Source organism: Saccoglossus kowalevskii, chromosome 19 (assembly GCF_978046115.1).
Source record: "Saccoglossus kowalevskii chromosome 19, keSacKowa6.1, whole genome shotgun sequence".
Taxonomy (NCBI): Eukaryota; Metazoa; Hemichordata; class Enteropneusta; family Harrimaniidae; genus Saccoglossus; species Saccoglossus kowalevskii.
In genome coordinates this window covers 4,001,011-4,019,722 of record NC_140659.1, presented here as the reverse complement: position 1 = coordinate 4,019,722, position 18,712 = coordinate 4,001,011, and the positions used below count along the sequence as shown (strand labels likewise).

Below are 18,712 nucleotides of genomic sequence, written 5' to 3'. Positions count from 1 at the left end.
ACAATGGGCATGATTTAGTGCTCTGGCGCTTGGTTGATGTTGTAGTCTGTTTTGGAGGGTCCTTGGTGTGTATATACTGATTGGCAACGGAGCGCAAAACCTTGGCATCAGCTGAAACGTGAACCTCCTCCATAAGCGAATCTAATGCCTGAGAAATTTCTGGTTTTAGAGTAGCAAGCGTCTTTGAGCGTAACTCAGTGCCATACCGTTGTTTCACTAAGCTTGGTAGCTGTGGGTGTAATAGGCGTAACCATGTGAGCACAATGATGTTTTCTAAGGAAGGTGTGAGTTCTTCATCAATGGTGGTGGTTTCCCCATGATGTTTTATATCACTGTCACGATGTAACAAATTGTCCTCAATAAATGAAACCAGGCGTTGGTATAGGTCTTCTGGGCGCTCGTCAGCTTCTAATTTAATATTATTAAAATCCAGGAAATGTGAACCCGAGGTCTGGAAGCCATAGTGTAAACGAATTGCTTGCCAAATTGATGACATGGATGTGGACGACTTTATGATGGTGTTGTGTGAAATTACAGGACAATAATTGGCAATTTGACCCAGCATTAATTCGAGATGCATGACCTTTTGTTGAGCGGTTCGGCGTTTCGGTTCTTCGACACCTTCATCATCGTCGGTAAAACCACGCAGTGGCGTGGCATCAGACTTCTTATTCCATGTATAATCAGTGGCAAGAAATATAGCAAAATTTGGATCCAGTGACAAAATATACTGCAGATTTTGCCGCCAGGCTTCGAACGACGTTATTGACTCATGTTTGGTCAAACTCCACTGTTTTGGCGCCCGTACATTATAGGCCATGATGACAGTTCAATATAAAGCGACACACTAACTTAAAGTGGACTTAAAGTTCACTGGTGATTGCTTGAGTGAATGGCCGGACTTCTTAGGGACGATATTTAGCGTCGATTTCGTATCCCGACGCTGCCACCACGCCAGTAATGATACAAACACCGGTGAACGATAAGAAACAGCTTTATTGAAAAGCAACAACAATGGCGGAAGACACCCGTCATGCACAGCGCTACTAAAGGAGCGCACACAACTATAAATACAAGTCGCTGGTGAACTATAAATACTAGCCGCTGGCGCAAACATGCCGTGCAACCACTGACGGGATGACTTTCGTCGACAGCGGTTGTCGCTGAGCTGCACGCTACAACTTCATGTGTGATGTTGCTTGCTGGTCGTGGATTGACTGAGTCTTGATTACCGGTTAAAATGTTGCTCTTTTGGCGTTGGTAATTTTTATTTGGAACTGAGTAACGCCGCAACGTCGCCAGCAGAAACCTGGTATCTCGATGCTGATGGTTGCGGCTGGTTCAAGTTCTGGTTCTGCCGTGGTCCCAACTAAACGTCAACGAGTTATTTACTCGGACAGTGACTCAGATTAGACGTCTGATTATTTTAATTTCAAACGAACAGTGACACGCGTTCTCCGGGCGCGTTCTACACTGACACGCGCTGCTAGATGCGGTGTATTCTGCTGTACTTTCACTCGCTTCGCTCGTGAAAGTACGGTCGCAGGATACACCGCATCACTCGTGAAAATAATGTCCATACGCAACGAAAGCCACGGGGAGAGTGTGGGGTTCTGTCATAGTACAGTTCCAGCAAGTACATGTTCACGGAAAAACTGAAACCAACGTCAGAAATAGTGTGTGATGATAAAGATTTGTCATTTGTTAGATTCCAACATTTAATTTAATAATAATCTACCGCGATGCTTTATATCTGATGACAAAATCTTACCAGTTTTGGGATGTACCGTGAATGCTGATAACGTATACCAATATGATAATGATCCATCTTCTTCCCAGTTATATTCCCATTGGTTGGCTTCCAGGAATCTCTCTATCACTATCCTGTCATCGGTGTCGAAAGTCTAATTAAAATAATTATTTAAATTAAAAATATTGATCCGGATAAAAGAAAGGTTTGTATCGATACTAGATGGCTATTCGGAATACATTGTATGTGAACATTTCGAAAACATCGCACGTTATGGTGACAGTAATGTGAAATATACCACGATTAAACTTATTGCTCTTACTTTCCGAGGCTAAGTCACGTGTTATAACGAGAAAATACTTGACAATAGTTCACTTCGTTTCCGCACGAATTAAAATTCATTCACACGTGATAATACGTAACATTGAAACAGTGGAAACCTACGTCTCACAGTTAGAAGATAATATTTGGTAATCGTAGTCCTAAATAACTATTAAATAAATAACGATTACCAAATATTATCTTCTATATATCATATTTATCAGTCCGAGCAGCGTTTATTTATTTATAAGCTACCATTTCGTCTCACAGTTGGAGCCTCATTGCTTCCATATTTAATATTTTACAAAATGTAAACAATAATTTGCCAATACGGCAATACAAAATCATGTGATTGAATTATTGGAAATTCTTACGTCATGTAATCCTCTGAAATTTCCATGTGAGTTGGCCGTAAGATAATTCCAATATCGAACACCAAGGCTGTCAAATTTCTCCACCACCTTTGGATCTAATTTTGGCAATATCTCTCTGACGTCACATACTATACTTTGGCCGCCATTGCTGCACTGGGCCGGAACATCACAAAAAAAGAAAATCTGCAAAATATAAAAGTAAAATTATATTAAAATATGGTACACGTTACTCGCTGAACAGACTTGCATGTACATATCATATCATATCGATCTATATAAGGAAGACCCTAATTTTTCTGCCCATTCAAGTTACATTATCAGTTTAGACACCTTGTGGTGCGGATGAGACTGTGTAAATTGTACGTACCTTTTGCGGATAGTGGTTTGTATAAGACATTTCATTGTGTGGTTCGATAGAGTAAATTGGTGGATCATTATCATTAGCAGTCAGTATGTTATCTGCAATCTGATGTCTTGACCCAACACCCCCGACATACGACGTGGGTTGGTAGCCCAGAAATTTGAAAAATTTTGAGAAATCCGTAGCATTTTTAAGAGGTAGTCCCGTGAAAAGGATTGTCCCGAAAATGTGAAGTTTTTCTTCAATGATAGAACGTGCTTTAAGTGCCCAGACATCAATATCCTCCACACGTAACCCCTCTGCAGTGGCTTCGTAAACGGCTGGTCTGTTTTTTCGTGGTGCAGCAAGATACTTCGGAAGTTTGTTTCGGACAAATGATGAGCCTGGTAACCACTGTCGTCCGTAAATACGAGTGTTCATAGATGTGTCACGCCGCAGACAATCAGTAAACTTGAATCCTGATTCTGTGGGTACATTGATAGATGAAATATACCTGGTCACTTGAAATGTGTGCCGGACTAGTTTTACTGTCGAAATGAGCGACATGTTTCGTTGTTGCTGTCAAGCCCATCCCTTATGAGTTCTATCCTATCCTAGTATGTGCGTATGCTTTATAACAAGCAGATAATGTCTACATAATGTAAACAATGTATACGTACACTGACGCGGGGACATGTGTGTAACCATCCGTCAAAATAAAAATTTCAATTTTATCTTTAAGTATATGGTAATGCATGTCAATGACCACCCCTGGGTATGACGTCAAGATCACAATCGGCCAATTGGAGAGAGTCCTTTGAATCAAACTTTATCGTTAGTCGATCGTTATCCTGAATAACCCGGTGAATTGAGTGCATGAACAAATATTGTCGATTATCAAAGATAGACAGTACCGTTCGATATTAGTCCATAGCAGTGATGTTTGAAGAGATGAAGGCTTATACCAATCAAAACTCGAGAAAGTGTATTAGAATTACCCAGCTGTGGCGATTTTTTCCAGCCGCCAAATGAGACTTCCGGGCACCATTTACCATAGCAACAGCCAGGCGTAGCTTTTTGACTGGTAGAGTGTCGCGTGCCGGGCGCGGCTACTAGCGGTCCACCACTTTAAAGGCGTGAAAGTTATTTTTTACCAGTATAATAGGGACTCGGGAAGATCTTTACCAGTATAATAGGGACTCTGGAAGATCTTTACCAGTATAATACGGACTCGGGAAGATATTTACCAGTATAATACGGACTCGGGCAGATCTTTACCAGTATAATACGGACTCAGGAAGATCTTTACCAGTATAATACGGACTCAGGAAGATCTTTACCAGTATAATACGGACTCGGGCAGATCTTTACCAGTATAATACAGACTCGGGAAGATCTTTACCAGTATAATACGGACTCGGGAAGATCTTTACCAGTATAATATGGACTCGGGTAGATCTTTACCAGTATAATACGGACTCGGGAAGATCTTTACCAGTATAATACGGACTCGGGTAGATCTTTACCAGTATAATACGGACTCGGGTAGATCTTTACCAGTATAATACGGACTCAGGAAGATCTTTACCAGTATAATACAGACTCGGGAAGATCTTTACCAGTATAATACGGACTCGGGAAGATCTTTACCAGTATAATACGGACTCGGGAAGATCTTTACCAGTATAATACAGACTCGGGAAGATCTTTACCAGTATAATACAGACTCGGGTAGATCTTTACCAGTATAATACGGACTCAGGAAGATCTTTACCAGTATAATACGGACTCGGGTAGATCTTTACCAGTATAATGCGGACTCAGGTAGATCTTTACCAGTATAATACGGAGTCAGGAAGATCTTTACCAGTATAATACGAACTAGGGAAGATCTTTACCAGTATAATACGGATTCGGGAAGATCTTTGCCAGTATAATACGGACTCGGGAAGATCTTTATCAGTATAATACAGACTCGGGTAGATCTTTACCAGTATAATACGGACTCTGGAAGATCTTTACCAGTACAATACAGATTCGGGAAGATCTTTACCAGTATAATACGGATTCGGGAAGATCTTTACCAATATAAAACGGACTCGGGAAGATCTTTACCAGTATAATACGGACTCGGGAAGATCTTCACCAATATAATACGGACTCGGGAAGATCTTTACCAGTATAATACGGATTCGGGAAGTTTTGCACCAGTATAATACGAACTCGGGAAGATCTTTACCAATATAATACGGACTCGGGAAGATCTTTACCAGTATAATACGGATTCGGGAAGATCTTTACCAGTATAATACGGACTCGGGTAGATCTTAACCAGTATAATGCGGACTCAGGTAGATCTTTACCAGTATAATACGGAGTCAGGAAGATCTTTACCAGTATAATACGGACTCGGGAAGATCTTTACCAGTATAATACGAACTAGGGAATATCTTTACCAGTATAATACGTATTCGGGAAGATCTTTGCCAGTATAATACGGACTCGGGAAGATCTTTATCAGTATAATACAGACTCGGGTAGATCTTTACCAGTATAATACGGACTCGGGAAGATCTTTACCAGTACAATACAGATTCGGGAAGATCTTTACCAGTATAATACGGATTCGGGAAGATCTTTACCAATATAAAACGGACTTGGGAAGATCTTTACCAGTATAATACGGACTCGGGAAGATCTTTACCAATATAAGACGGACTCGGGAAGATCTTTACCAGTATAATACGGATTCGGGAAGTTTTTCACCAGTATAATACGAAATCGGGAAGATCTTTACCAATATAATACGGACTCGGGAAGATCTTTACCAGTATAATACGGATTCGGGAAAATCTTTACCAGCATAATACGGACTCGGGAAGATCTTTACCAGTATAATGCGGACTCAGGTAGATCTTTACCAGTATAATACAGACTCGGGAAGATCTTTACCAGTATAATACAGACTCGGGAAGATCTTTACCAGTATAATACAGACTCGGGGGAGATCTTTACTAGTATAATACAGACTCGGTAAGATCTTTACCAGTATAATACAGACTCGGGAAGATCTTTACCAGTATAATACAGACTCGGGAAGATCTTTACCAGTATAATACGGATTCGGGAAGATCTTTACCAGTATAATACGGACTCGGGAAGTTTTTCATCAGTATAATACGAACTCGGGAAGATCTTTACTAGTATAATACGGACTCGGGAAGATCTTTACCAGGATAATACGGACTCGGGAAGATCTTTACCAATATAATACAGACTCGGGAAAATCTTTACCAGTATAATACGGACTCGGGAAGATCTTTATTAGTATAATACAGACTCGTGAAGATCTTTACCAGTATAATACGGACTCGGGAAGATCTTTACCAATATGATACAGACTCGGGAAGATCTTTATCAGTATAATACGGACTCAGGAAGATCTTTACCAGTATAATAGGACTCGGGAAGATCTTTACCAGTATAATACAGACTCGGGAAGATCTTTATCAGTATAATACGAACTCGGGAAGATCTTTACCAGTATAATACGGATTCGGGAAGATCTTTACCAGTATAATACGGACTCGGGAAGTTTTTCACCAGTATAATACGAACTAGGGAAGATCTTTACCAGTATAATACGAACTCGGAAAGATCTTTACCAGTATAATACGGACTCGGGAAGATCTTTACCAGTATAATACGAACTAGGGAAAATCTTTACCAGTATAATACGGACTCGTGAAGATCTTTACCAGTATAATACGGACTCGGGATGATCTTTACCAGTATAATACGGACTCGGGAAGATCTTTAACAGTATAATACAGACTCGTGTAGATCTTTACCAGTATAATACGGACTCGGGAAGATCTTTACCAGTACAATACAGACTCGGGAAGATCTTTACCAGTATAATACAGACTCGAAATCCCAAATAAAAAAATCACGTTTTTGGTTGCGAGAAATCGGCGGAAGGGAAGACACGTACAGCGTTCCAGTAGCTATAGTAAACAGTGAGTGAATAAATAACTATTGTACGAGTTAAAAGTAAGTGAGAAATATGCTAATATCACTTGAACTACAGTACTCATTTTGCCCAACTTCCCACTTTTTAAACGATTGCTTAATTTCCGACCGTACTGAATTTTCCGACCAGAAAACGACCGCATTTTTACCGTTTTTTTTTCTCTCACTCGCTTATTGAAAACACCGACCGCTCACCCAAACACTGGTCACCGGCACAGGAGTAGTCAAAACGTTTGGGGATATACAACGAGTGTTAACTATTATAAATTCTGGACGGCTCTATACCACTGTGTATCGTTCGCGAACGCAACTTTATCTGTGTCCAATACTAGAGCCGGTACAATATTGTAAACAAATGCCATGATATATCAGTCATATCGCTATTGTATACACTACCTTTTTTATTCTGGTTTGCACAAACGTTGAATAGCCGTCAAAAATTCAAATATATTTAGTTTTTAACTATATATAATTATATGCACGCAATTTGACCCTTTGACCTAGATTTCATTGGGATGGAATATTTTATTTTAAACAATATTCTGACGTTACTTACTGCCCCAAAAATGTTTCAACACAATTGCGGTATGACTGTCCGATTTACAAGTACGTCGGGTAATATATTAATAACCATTCTAACCAATCGCTAGCTTAGGAGAGAGTAGGAAATCAAACAACCGCAGGTCGCCCGCCTTTTATGCACAGATTTCATGACGCCGTCTGACCGCGGTCGGGTACGAAAGTCTGGCACAGCAATTCACACTTATTGTCAAGACCATGAATGAACAGAAGGACTGGGAAATTAAAAAGATTATATTGCCACAAAGTTAAATAAATCTGGCTGCATCAAAAGCTTGGAAACTAGTTATAATATTTTACAAAAGACTTTTGGGACGCAATTCATTGCGTAACTTACTGCGCGGCGATGCCGACATCTAGTGTGTGTTGACCGAAGTTTGACCCCCAAGTCACGCACTGAACAGGCGCGTTACCTTAGCAATCTTTTTCTTTCATGCTCCGCGCGTCGATCTTGTAAAATTACTATTTAGTTCTGACAGTGCTGTACGCAAACTTGTATATTTTGAGGTCGTTTACTAAGTGCGCTGCATTTCTAATTACGCAAATTTGTTTACAATGTTGTACCGGCTCTAAACCTTTCAACATTGTAATATATCGCTTTCATAATAATTACGCAAAGTCAGTTATATAATATTGGACACAGGTGAAGTTTCGTCCGCGAACGATACAATGTGGTATAGATTGAAGAGTAGTTCCGAATTTAGTAATAGTTAGTACCCATTGTATCCTCAAACTGTATAACTCAAAACCACTATTTCGTGGTTTGGGCCAGTGTTTGGGCGACCGGGTGGTGTTTTCAATGAGTCGGTGGGAGAAAAAATACGATAAAAGTGCAGTCGGAAATTAAGCGATAAGCGGTCGATTAAAAGTGGGAAGTTGGGCTCACTGTTTTATTATAGCTAGAGCGCTGTACGTGTCTTCATTTTCAGGTTAGTTCTTCTGCCGATTTCTCGCAACCAACATTTTATTTGGGAATTCGAGAAACTTAACATGAATCGTTATGGCATTCATACGCACACAACCTCGCCATGTTTCAACTTTTAAGTAGTCAGTTAACACGGTCTTTCATAGAACATTTCTATGGGATTGATGTACTAGCATGAATGGGTTCAATTATCAGTGTTCACTGATGACATCATTCGACTGGCCCTCTAGAGGCGAAATGACGCCAGGCAAGGCGGACGTTTGTCGTCTGATTCACAGCACATACAAGCAAGTTGTTTTTATTGACAGAATTCATTCATAGATCGCAGATTTCATGTACAGAGTGTAAAAAGCCACACCTCTGCTTCCCTTTAAGTTAATGAATTTTAAAAATCCTGGTATACATGTACCGCTGAATAAAAAATATACTATGAATATTTGCTTTAAATATGTAAAAAATAAAACCACAAATTTATTAATATTTTATTGATTCAAATAAGAAATACATGTTTACAAAAATGTAATCCATACTATATCTGGATAGTACACACATATTTCCTTGCATGCTTGTCAAACATTATCACATCTGCCCAACGAATTTGAATCTATACTCAGAATATATGTTTATGGAAAATAGTTTCCACATTGATGATGATCATCATATTCATTTTTTCTTTAATCTGGATTTTAATAAAACTGTTGAAAAAGAAGAAAGTTACTCCTCCATCAACACCACTTGCTCCAGCATTGACAGCAGTACTGAGATTGATCAAACCACTGACCAATATGAGCTCTTAAATCAAGACTTGTATCTGTCAGATAGTAGTAGCAACACAAGTGATGACACACTGGCTTAGTACTTTGTATTCATACATTCTGAATTTATAGTTCTGTGATAACCCGAACAACTTTTCTTTTTTCAGTCACCTCTCTCAATTTTTGTTTTCCGAAAGTATTGTTGTGATTATTTTTTGTTAAGATTATTTATCTAAATTGTTTTTTTTTTCGAATTGTGACCACCCCTCCCAAAATCTAATGGTCCATCCCTTATGACATAACAGGCTTGACAAATATTTCTTATCACATGGTATTGTGTGATTATCTCTACGCTGTTGATCAACAAACAAACTAGATTTATAAATATGCAACGACCCGATGGAAGTATTAGTAGCGAGCCATGAAATCTGTACCATCATAAAAACCCAGCCTTCTGTACTTAATGTCCAGTCCTGAATGATCAGTCTATTTGACTGGACGTCACACAAACACTTCGTGGTACAAAGTTGAAAAGAATTTACACAGGGTCATTAGTCATTCAGACGATCTGCATTAAATAGAACTGTAGAAAATAGTTAATAAATATGAATTTATTGAATACATATGCGGGAATAATTTTTTTGATTCAAATAAACGTGTATGAAAATAAATTTTCTACGTCAATATATTAACATTCCGATGAATCGCATGGATTCCCACCAAAGTATTTTGGCCTAAACCATTTTTACACATAACTACCGGGAAAATTAAACAATAAGCAATAATAATTATCCCTATGTTAAATGACGTCATCGTATCATATCACCACAAAGCTGTTTGGTGACAGCGAACATCCCCGTCACATCCCTAGTATTATGAAATAGTGGTCAGTGTGGAGTCTTTCATTGCAGTTATAATACTCGAAAATATCGAAAAATTGAATATATACACTCGAAAGAATATAAATTGATCACGTGTTTAGCGAGAGGAAAATTGAAGACCTTCACAAGCAAATTGAACGCAAAAACACGCGCTTACGTATTTTTTGCAGATGAACAAATTTGCAGGATTGTTTTCAATGTGAATAAATTGTTTTATTAGGTTTATTGTTTAAACGATCTTTACCAATATGGACAGACAATTCATATAGTCTATTCACGCACAATCGTCGTGCGTTCGTAAATTCACCCCAAGCATTTCCCGGTTATCTATGATAACTTGAAAGTACGTGGTACAGGACCACCTATGAAATCGCGCCGTCACCAGAACACGGTATTCTAATACCGTTTAAATGTTCCTATGCTTTTATATATTATACTATTCACTGCATGATGTAATTACTATTATTAAGTTACAATAGTCTATTTTCAATACAACGTACCCACTATACGACTAGAGAAACGGGTATTATTTGGATAGTTTGAACAGAGTGCTAACAATTGCACTTCGAGTGACCTAGGCATGGAATGTTGCCATCAATATTTGTTGATGGTGTTATGAATGCTATACCACATGACAACTCACCTGCAACTAATTGTATAGACAATTACTGGTTATTAGAACCTGCGTTCTGAATTCAAAAAATCGTTTGATTTCAAGCATATTTTAAGAAATACTACTTGTCAGAATACTTAACGAAAAATATACAAATTAAAATTTCATTAAAGATGAAATACAGTAAAGATCTATTCACATTTACTTTCAAGTAGAGATGCGAACAATATTATAAATTTAGCTGAATATATATGTACAACAGACAAGTTCTTGAACTAATATCATTTCTTTATTTAATACATTTTATCACATTTCATAAAATATCGCTTTTTCTATAACGCAATGTCAAATTATTGTTATTATAATTATTATTTGTAACTGTCGATATTTGACGTTCAGTGGTACTTCTTCGACCAAAATTTGAGACACGACAGGACGCGGTATTGTATGTACGATGACCTGCACGGCGATCCTAGATCCAACATTCGACCTGGATGCATAGCCAAATGATTAACACCATCAGTATAAATCTCAGTTAAGTATCAGGGGGAAATCTCTTCTCTCTCTGGGTCTCCACACTTGTCAGGGGGGAAACTCGTCTCGTCTCTATATCTCGTCCCCTTGAGGTACGGGATCGGGAATGTCACTTATACTGTACTGTCAAATAAGGCACACACAACGAAATACGTTTCAGCTCTCGTCTTAGTCGATCTTTTGGAGCACTCTATAAGACACAGCGCCCTGGGGAAAAGATCCCCAAGATTCTCGCAAGGCTGACCCAAGACTAGCCCAAGACTGGACTGCCTCAAGGCTCGCCCCTGGACTGGACTCTCGGACTGCCCTCTCTCTCTACTGCGTCTGTCGTGGAGTATTCGCCAAGACCAACTCAAACTCTCTTTATTCATTTTCAAAACTCTGACCAATTACAATGCAGTAAAAAGACTCTAGGGCGTAACCTTCAATCATAAAGCCAATCACACTAAGTACTGAATACGTCATATCTTTTGATTAATCGTTCACTACATTAATAACTACGGATGTCAGAATAGCGACGGTATCTTGTAATTAGTTCCAAACCACTGAGCCAAGTTCCGTCCAAAACTTCAAATAGACCTAAACGATGACAGACATAACACAGCAATTCAGCTAATAATCAGCTAATTAAGTCGGTCAACAGATACGCGAAAACAAATTCATGACATAAGCCAGCCGGACACTTGCACGATTTTGTGCCACGCATTGGCACGACTCAATTCGTGCCAGTGCGCAAACTATTCGTGAACTGGCGTGAAGTATGCGTAAACACGTCGTGATACGTCATGACTGCGTGCTATGTCGGGACGAGAATTTTGAAATGTTCAAAATTTTGGTCACGACAAAATTTAGCGACCGGGTCGTGAACTATGCGCAAACTGTTCGTGAACCCGTCGGGACGACGCGTTCGTGTCAATGTGGACACTGATATGTACGAATTCGGGAACTCGTCGTGAACTATACGTGAACGAGTCGTGAACGGTGCGGGAGACCGGGTGGGATCCTCTAAGTTCATGTCCCAAAATGGCAAGACTTGCAACCACAAAATCGTGGCCAAAAGTCGTGCCTTACTTAAATTCATCTTTGTATGCAGTTTCACATGATTTGATTTCATAGCTGTCGTACATCAGAAAGTTCTTGAGTCTAATTTAAATTGCTTGGGTTTTAGTCTTTGGGAGTTCTTCCATTATGTCAGGATCATCACTGGCAGATCGAGAAATTCGGTAAGGGGGCGCGCTCGGCCACGTCCGCCCCACCCGGGTTGGGGACTACTTACATAGAAGTGCAATACGGGTATGTGCCGCCCGACTGGGTGTCATTTCACGTTATTTTGTTTAGAAGTGGGTAGTCATTTATCAATGTTTTGGTTTAGAAGTGTGTAGCATTTATTTACTTTTTCACAGGTCCTTATATTCAAAGCCAGGTACCGGAAAAGGCTAAATAAAATGCATCGCCAGGATGCGCTCACTGGTTGCGAAAGTTGTGAGCTTGGTGTTTTTTTTTGTTGCTGAAAACACTTGTGTTTAGAAGTGGGTATATAAATAGAAAAAAATGGTTTAGAAGTGAGTGTGGTTTACGAGAGGTAGGCTGCACACCCGTACCCACTTAATGTGGAAGTAGCCCCCGGGGGGTCCGCGCATCTCCGGTGGGCTGGGTTTGACAATTGATGATCTTGTGACATCATTTAGTGTTTTATTGTTGTAACTGCGACATCACACAATTGTTTTGAATATCTAAACCTGAAAAATACGCTCATTCATATTCCATAAATAAAACCCCTACGGAAAATTACATGAAAGTCGTTAATAGTCAGGTGGGTCTTGATATAGAGCTCAAGCTTAAACAACATGGTTTGGGCAATGCAGCACTATTCGCTGATACATAATAGAACCTTATAATGTCACATGATCAGACTTGGGAAAATGAAATATGTTAGACATTCTCACCTTTTTTATTTTAATCCCAAACTGTTTGGAAATGCAGATGATGTTCTGAAAAATATAGTTAACAACACTGTAATACAACAATCACAGCTGAAAGCATTGAATCTGCGTTTGTAATTAGCTCCATAATCTGATTACTGCACTGGTTACTAAAAAGTTATAAAACCATTATTCTGGTTGAATGCTATATCATCAAAGATTGGCAAAGGCTTTGTACAGTACAAATGTCATTTATGAATTGGCATTGCATATCAAACTATCATATCAGACTCATGTAAAACATGTGTGCGTTCTGTATTTAAATTGTCGTTAGACATTGACATTCATTATGCCATATCAACGCATAACGAATATGGTGAAGGTCATGTCACAGAAAACTTTACTGGAATCAACAAAATGATAAAGGGTGAAAATATTTACTATCAGAGTTTACAAAAAATTTATTTGCAAATGCCATAAATCTGCAAGACTAAATCTTAAAAAAAACTTGCAGCATGTTCATCAAGACAAAATAAATGAAGAAAAAAACAACAATTAGATGCTGTACGCTAGCGTCGGTTCGAGTCTCGCACGTGAGATTGGAACATTGTTTCCGCAACAGGACGAATAATCGGCCGTGTTTTTGATGCGTGATGTTTACATCCTGCAGTGACAAAGACCCTGACTCGATCGACCAAGTACTCTGGGTGCCTGGTACCAAATAACCAAAACAAGTCTGAAAAAGCGTTTGACGCTTTTTAGTTACTGGATTCAACATAATGCTTAGATGAAAAAGCTGTGCACAATTTTATTTTTTTACTCAATTCAAGATATAACACTGTAATAAGCAAAAGTCAATTAAAACAAGTTAATTTGGAAGGAGGTATTGCTGTTTTTTGGGGAAACTATTTGTTTTCAATACATTTTGTCAGTGATATATGGATCATAGTGTTTATGCTTTTCAGTAGGAACTTCGTACGATTATTTAAGTTTATAAAGTTGTTTATATGTTTGCTAGTCTCTTCTAGCACATTCTAGTTCCGCTGTAAGCTATAAAGTGAACATGACATTATGAAGTGTTCTTAGGCGACTACTCCATTCTTTGAACATACCTTACACATACATACATGCGTATAATACGTATATGGTTGTCCACACCAGGTTGTTTCCCTGTATGTTTTTAGTATATTTTTACTTTTCTGGTTATTAAATGTATTATTGTCGTTGACATTTTTTTCTTTCCAATGCAAATTGAATACTGTACTTTTTGGTTATAATTTAATGTAGGTTTATTTTCTTCAAATGAGATTTTATTGTGCTATATCATTTTGTATTGAGTTGTAAATTGAACAACGTAGCGTCATTTAAAATATCATTTGAGCCCGGTTATAATATTAAGCTTATTGTTTTTTTAATAAGAATGTTTTGGGTGTATTTTTTGTACTCCGATTATAAATCTGCCGAAACTAAGACCCACTCAAGCTTTGATTGGTATCACTGATATGGACTAATATTGGACGAGCTTGATAATGTTTTATCGGTACTGTCTATCTTTATTAATCGACAACATTTGTTCATGCACTCAACTCACCGGATTATTCTTGAATACGATGACCCAATTAACAGCGATAAAGTTTGATTCTCCGATAGGTCGACTGTGATCGTGATGTCTTATCCGGGGGTGCCTTGGCTAAATCCTATGTACGTAGCCTATACAGAAAAACACGCGTAAATATACTGGTAAGACATTGCGCTAAGTTCTGCATTTAAGGGTTAGCAACTAATATAGTAGAGCAAATGTTTAAACATCAACTGGAAAACCGTGCGTGTTTCACACGGTAACAGGTGTTCATCGACATGCATTAACAAATACTTAAAAATAAAATTGAAATATATATTTTGACGAATGGTTACACACGTGTCCCCCGGGCGCCAGTGTACATGTAAATTGTGCGTTACATTATGTAGAAATTATCTATTTGTAAAAGCATACGCGCTAAACGTAAGTTAGGAATCCTAGAGGATTGGCTTGACTGCAACAACGAAAGATGTCGCTCATTTCTACCGTAAAACTAGTCCGGCATACATTTCAAATGACCAGGTATATTTCATCTATCAATGTACCCACAGAATCAAGATTCAAATTTACTGATTGTCTGCGGCGTGACACATCTATGAACACTCGTATTTACGGACGATAGTGGTTACCAGGCTCGTCATTTGTCCGAAACAAACTTCCGAAGTATCTCGCTACACCACGAAAACACAGACCTGCCGTTTACGAAGCCACTGCAGAGGGGTTACGTGTGGAGGATATTGATGTCTGGGCACTTAAAGCACGTTCTATCATTGAAGAGAAACTTCACATTTTCGGGACAATCCTTTTCACGGGACTGCCTATTCAAAATGCCACGGATTTCTCAATTTTTTTCAAATTTCTGGGCTACAAACCCACGTCGTATGTCGGGGGTGTTGGGTCAAGACATCAGATTGCAGATAACACACTGACTGCTAATGGCAATGATCCATCAATTTACTCTATCGAACCACACAATGAAATGTCCTATACAAACCACTATCCGCAAAAAGTACGTACAATTTACACAAGCTCATCCGCACGACAAGGTAACTAAACTGACAATGTAACCTGGATGGGCAGGAAATACTGTATTGTATTGTATAATTGTCCATTCATAACAGCACAGGATCAAGTTAATAATAAAATATAATATTCAAATGTCACGATAACAATAAAGGGTCTCGTGCAAATAGACTCGGTTCTAGCTTCTTGCCGCTGCGCTACTGCGACTCAGCCTCAAGTACCCAAAGGCGCCACTATTCTGTACAACGAAATAACGTTATCATTTGTACATATTTCCACTACTATTATTGGTTACTTATTGTGTAATATCGCCGCGTAATTGTTTACAGGTGAGCGGGTGTGGTTCAACCAAGCTACGACTCATCATGCTACCTTCTATAAAGACCACCCTGCATTTCATGGTGTAGATATACCTAATCATAAATATCCTTATCATTGTTACTATGGCGACGGCAGTGAGATTGAACCTAGTACAGTACAACATATTCGCGATGTTCTGTGGCAGACGACCGTTGGTTTTCACATGAAAAATGGAGAGGTTTTAGTGTATGATAATGTGTATGCACAGCATGGTAGAATAGGGAGTACGGGTGAACGCAAACTATATATATCTATTACAAGCAATTGATGCTTGTATCCTGGTTACGGGGAGTAATGGGTCTTAGACGAAAATGGTCGCCGAGATCTCTTTTATTTTTGCCTCTCAATTTAATGTCTTCAATTCTCTCTTCTCATTGCTTCCACTTTTTCGAATACCATGGTTACGTAGCTCAGAGGCCAAAGAAACAATTGCCCAATGATGGGGAAAATTGAAACACAATTTGGAGAAAAAACGAGTCACGTGGCTCTCTCGCTCTGAGCGAGTTCTTGGCGGCCATTCTCGCTATCATGCCTTTGTTGTTGTTGAAAAATATTTACATTGATTTGTAAGCTTTGGCCAACTTACCGTAGCTGTGATTTAGACAATATTTACAATATTAATTTCAAACTGGCTAAAATCATCATAAAATATTACATCTTCCAATTTACCATTCAAACTATACCAAATATCTCGAATGCAAATAACTCATTGTGTTCGTTCATCTTCAAATCACAATATGCATTGAATGCAAACAGCACCCGACTGTATGATAATGTCGTTTTAAACTATATTCAAATTTTCAACTAAGTTTAATTGTTCAGTAGTTCACTATTACCACATAAAATATTATGATTCATGCATCAAACCTTTATTTTACTCAGTTTACTAGTAGCTTCGCGATGAGTTGCTTTTATCGGAGTTGAGAATTATTGTTTTATGTGTCTTAAACAACTGGTGCTAATCTGGTAATACCATCTTAGGATCTGTTAATTTGCCCTTGGTCTAGCAGGACTTTCTAAATAAGACCCATATGCTCTGATAATGTACTGATAGTTTCTAACTTTGACCAAGAAACATTTGACCATTTACAGAGTGGGCTTTGCATCATGCATTCTTGTTATACTGCTTAGTGAAATACTATAAGTAATGATCTTATTGGTGTCGCAGAACAACAATTGAATACTGTACATCCAAAATCGTAATAAATTAGATTCATAACTGGGATTATTAGGGTTTGTCAACATGTCCATGGTGGCTGCAAGATTTGAAAACAAATATTATATTCACTGACATTTTGTAGTAACAATTTTATGTACATGTATAGTTTCATTGTTCTTACTAATTTGACTGCACTACGTACCTGACAGTTTCCAGTACTTGTATGCTGTGTTCTCCAGCATAAATGTAAGATTGTTCGGAAGCATAATATTACAATGTGAATTTCGTTCGTCAATACTACCGCTATCTTCAGGGCCTACCTGTTATTCAGAGTCCTATGTTTGGGGTGGTTTAGTAGAACATAAAATAAAATTTCTATTTGCGGTTGACACTTTACAGATAAAGCAAATTCAAGATGTTTCCGAATCTCTACCGCTTCTGTTGTTGTGCCCAGTCGCTTTTCTGTACTTTATACGTAAAGTTTTGATCTTCCGTTGACATTGTAATGACGTCCTGTCCAACCCCTTTTCAGCCACTTTTTCTACAATCACAGCATATACTCTAGCATCTCTAGACGTTCCGTCCATCATTATTTGAATATTCGATTCTCTCCATACATATATCTGTAATCTCGTTTCTTCGTCTGACCAGTTCGACATTCGACCTGTAACCTTTGACACCCCCTTGTGTACTGACAAGTATAAATAAGTCGGCGATAGAGGGCGTTTAGCCGTCGTGTTGCGTTCACATGGCACATTGCGTTGTGCAAAAGCCGGTGTGATAACGGTGTTTAGGATCTGGTCCACCCCTTTTACGACGGTGTCAAAACGCCGACGCCAAAACGGCGTATTCTGTTCACACACACATTTTAACAACGTTCTCAAATAAAAGGCGTTGTGACAACGGCTTAGTTTGTCCAGTGAGAACACCACTTAAGTCTAACCGGACCGGAAGTGGGATTTTTTTACTACTCTAAATATTCAAACATATTTTTGTTTTAATTGTAGTAATTATGGGCATAACTTTTTTCAATTAGTTTATTAAGTCAAGAAATACTAGTTCAACAATATTCAAGAAATTACGCGTCCTTATCGGGTTCTAAGGGGTTGTTGAAAAGAGTTGCCACAGTTAGTACGCTCGTACGTCTTGTTTATGTTGTGAGGTAAGGCACTTAAATATCAATCCGCACTGTGAATGTTTGAATAAACGGTAGAATTACGATTAATAACAATTGCAACAATATAATAAAACTTCATGGACTTGATACTGCTTTTGCGGCCCACGTCGCACGGTTAACGCACCCTCACCAACTCGGGTACGTACCGTACAACCCAAAACCCATAATGACTATTATTATACATCTTTCACTGTAACGCCATAAGTTACAGCGTGCCGTAATTTTGCGGTATTATACGGGGTATTTTCATCCTACCATATTAGGAACTGGGAATTCCAAATATGGAATGATTACGCGCGTAAGCGTCCTCTAATAATGAAAACAAACATGGCTGCCACCGGAATCCACACAAAGATGTTCGCCGATTCTTTTCTAAACATTTTGGATT

General features: G+C 38.6%; 1 protein-coding gene across 1 annotated transcript; it reads right to left on the bottom strand.

The window, feature by feature from the left end:
• Positions 1-1,718: 1,718 nt before the first annotated feature.
• Positions 1,719-3,352, bottom strand: LOC144355674 (uncharacterized). The gene is made up of 3 exons (XM_085494061.1): positions 2,813-3,352; positions 2,446-2,628; positions 1,719-1,904 (listed from the first exon to the last, which is right to left on the bottom strand). Exons 1-3 carry the CDS (start codon positions 3,350-3,352, stop codon positions 1,719-1,721), a joined length of 909 nt encoding a protein of 302 aa, XP_085350187.1.
• Between the last annotated feature and the right edge of the window lie 15,360 nt (positions 3,353-18,712).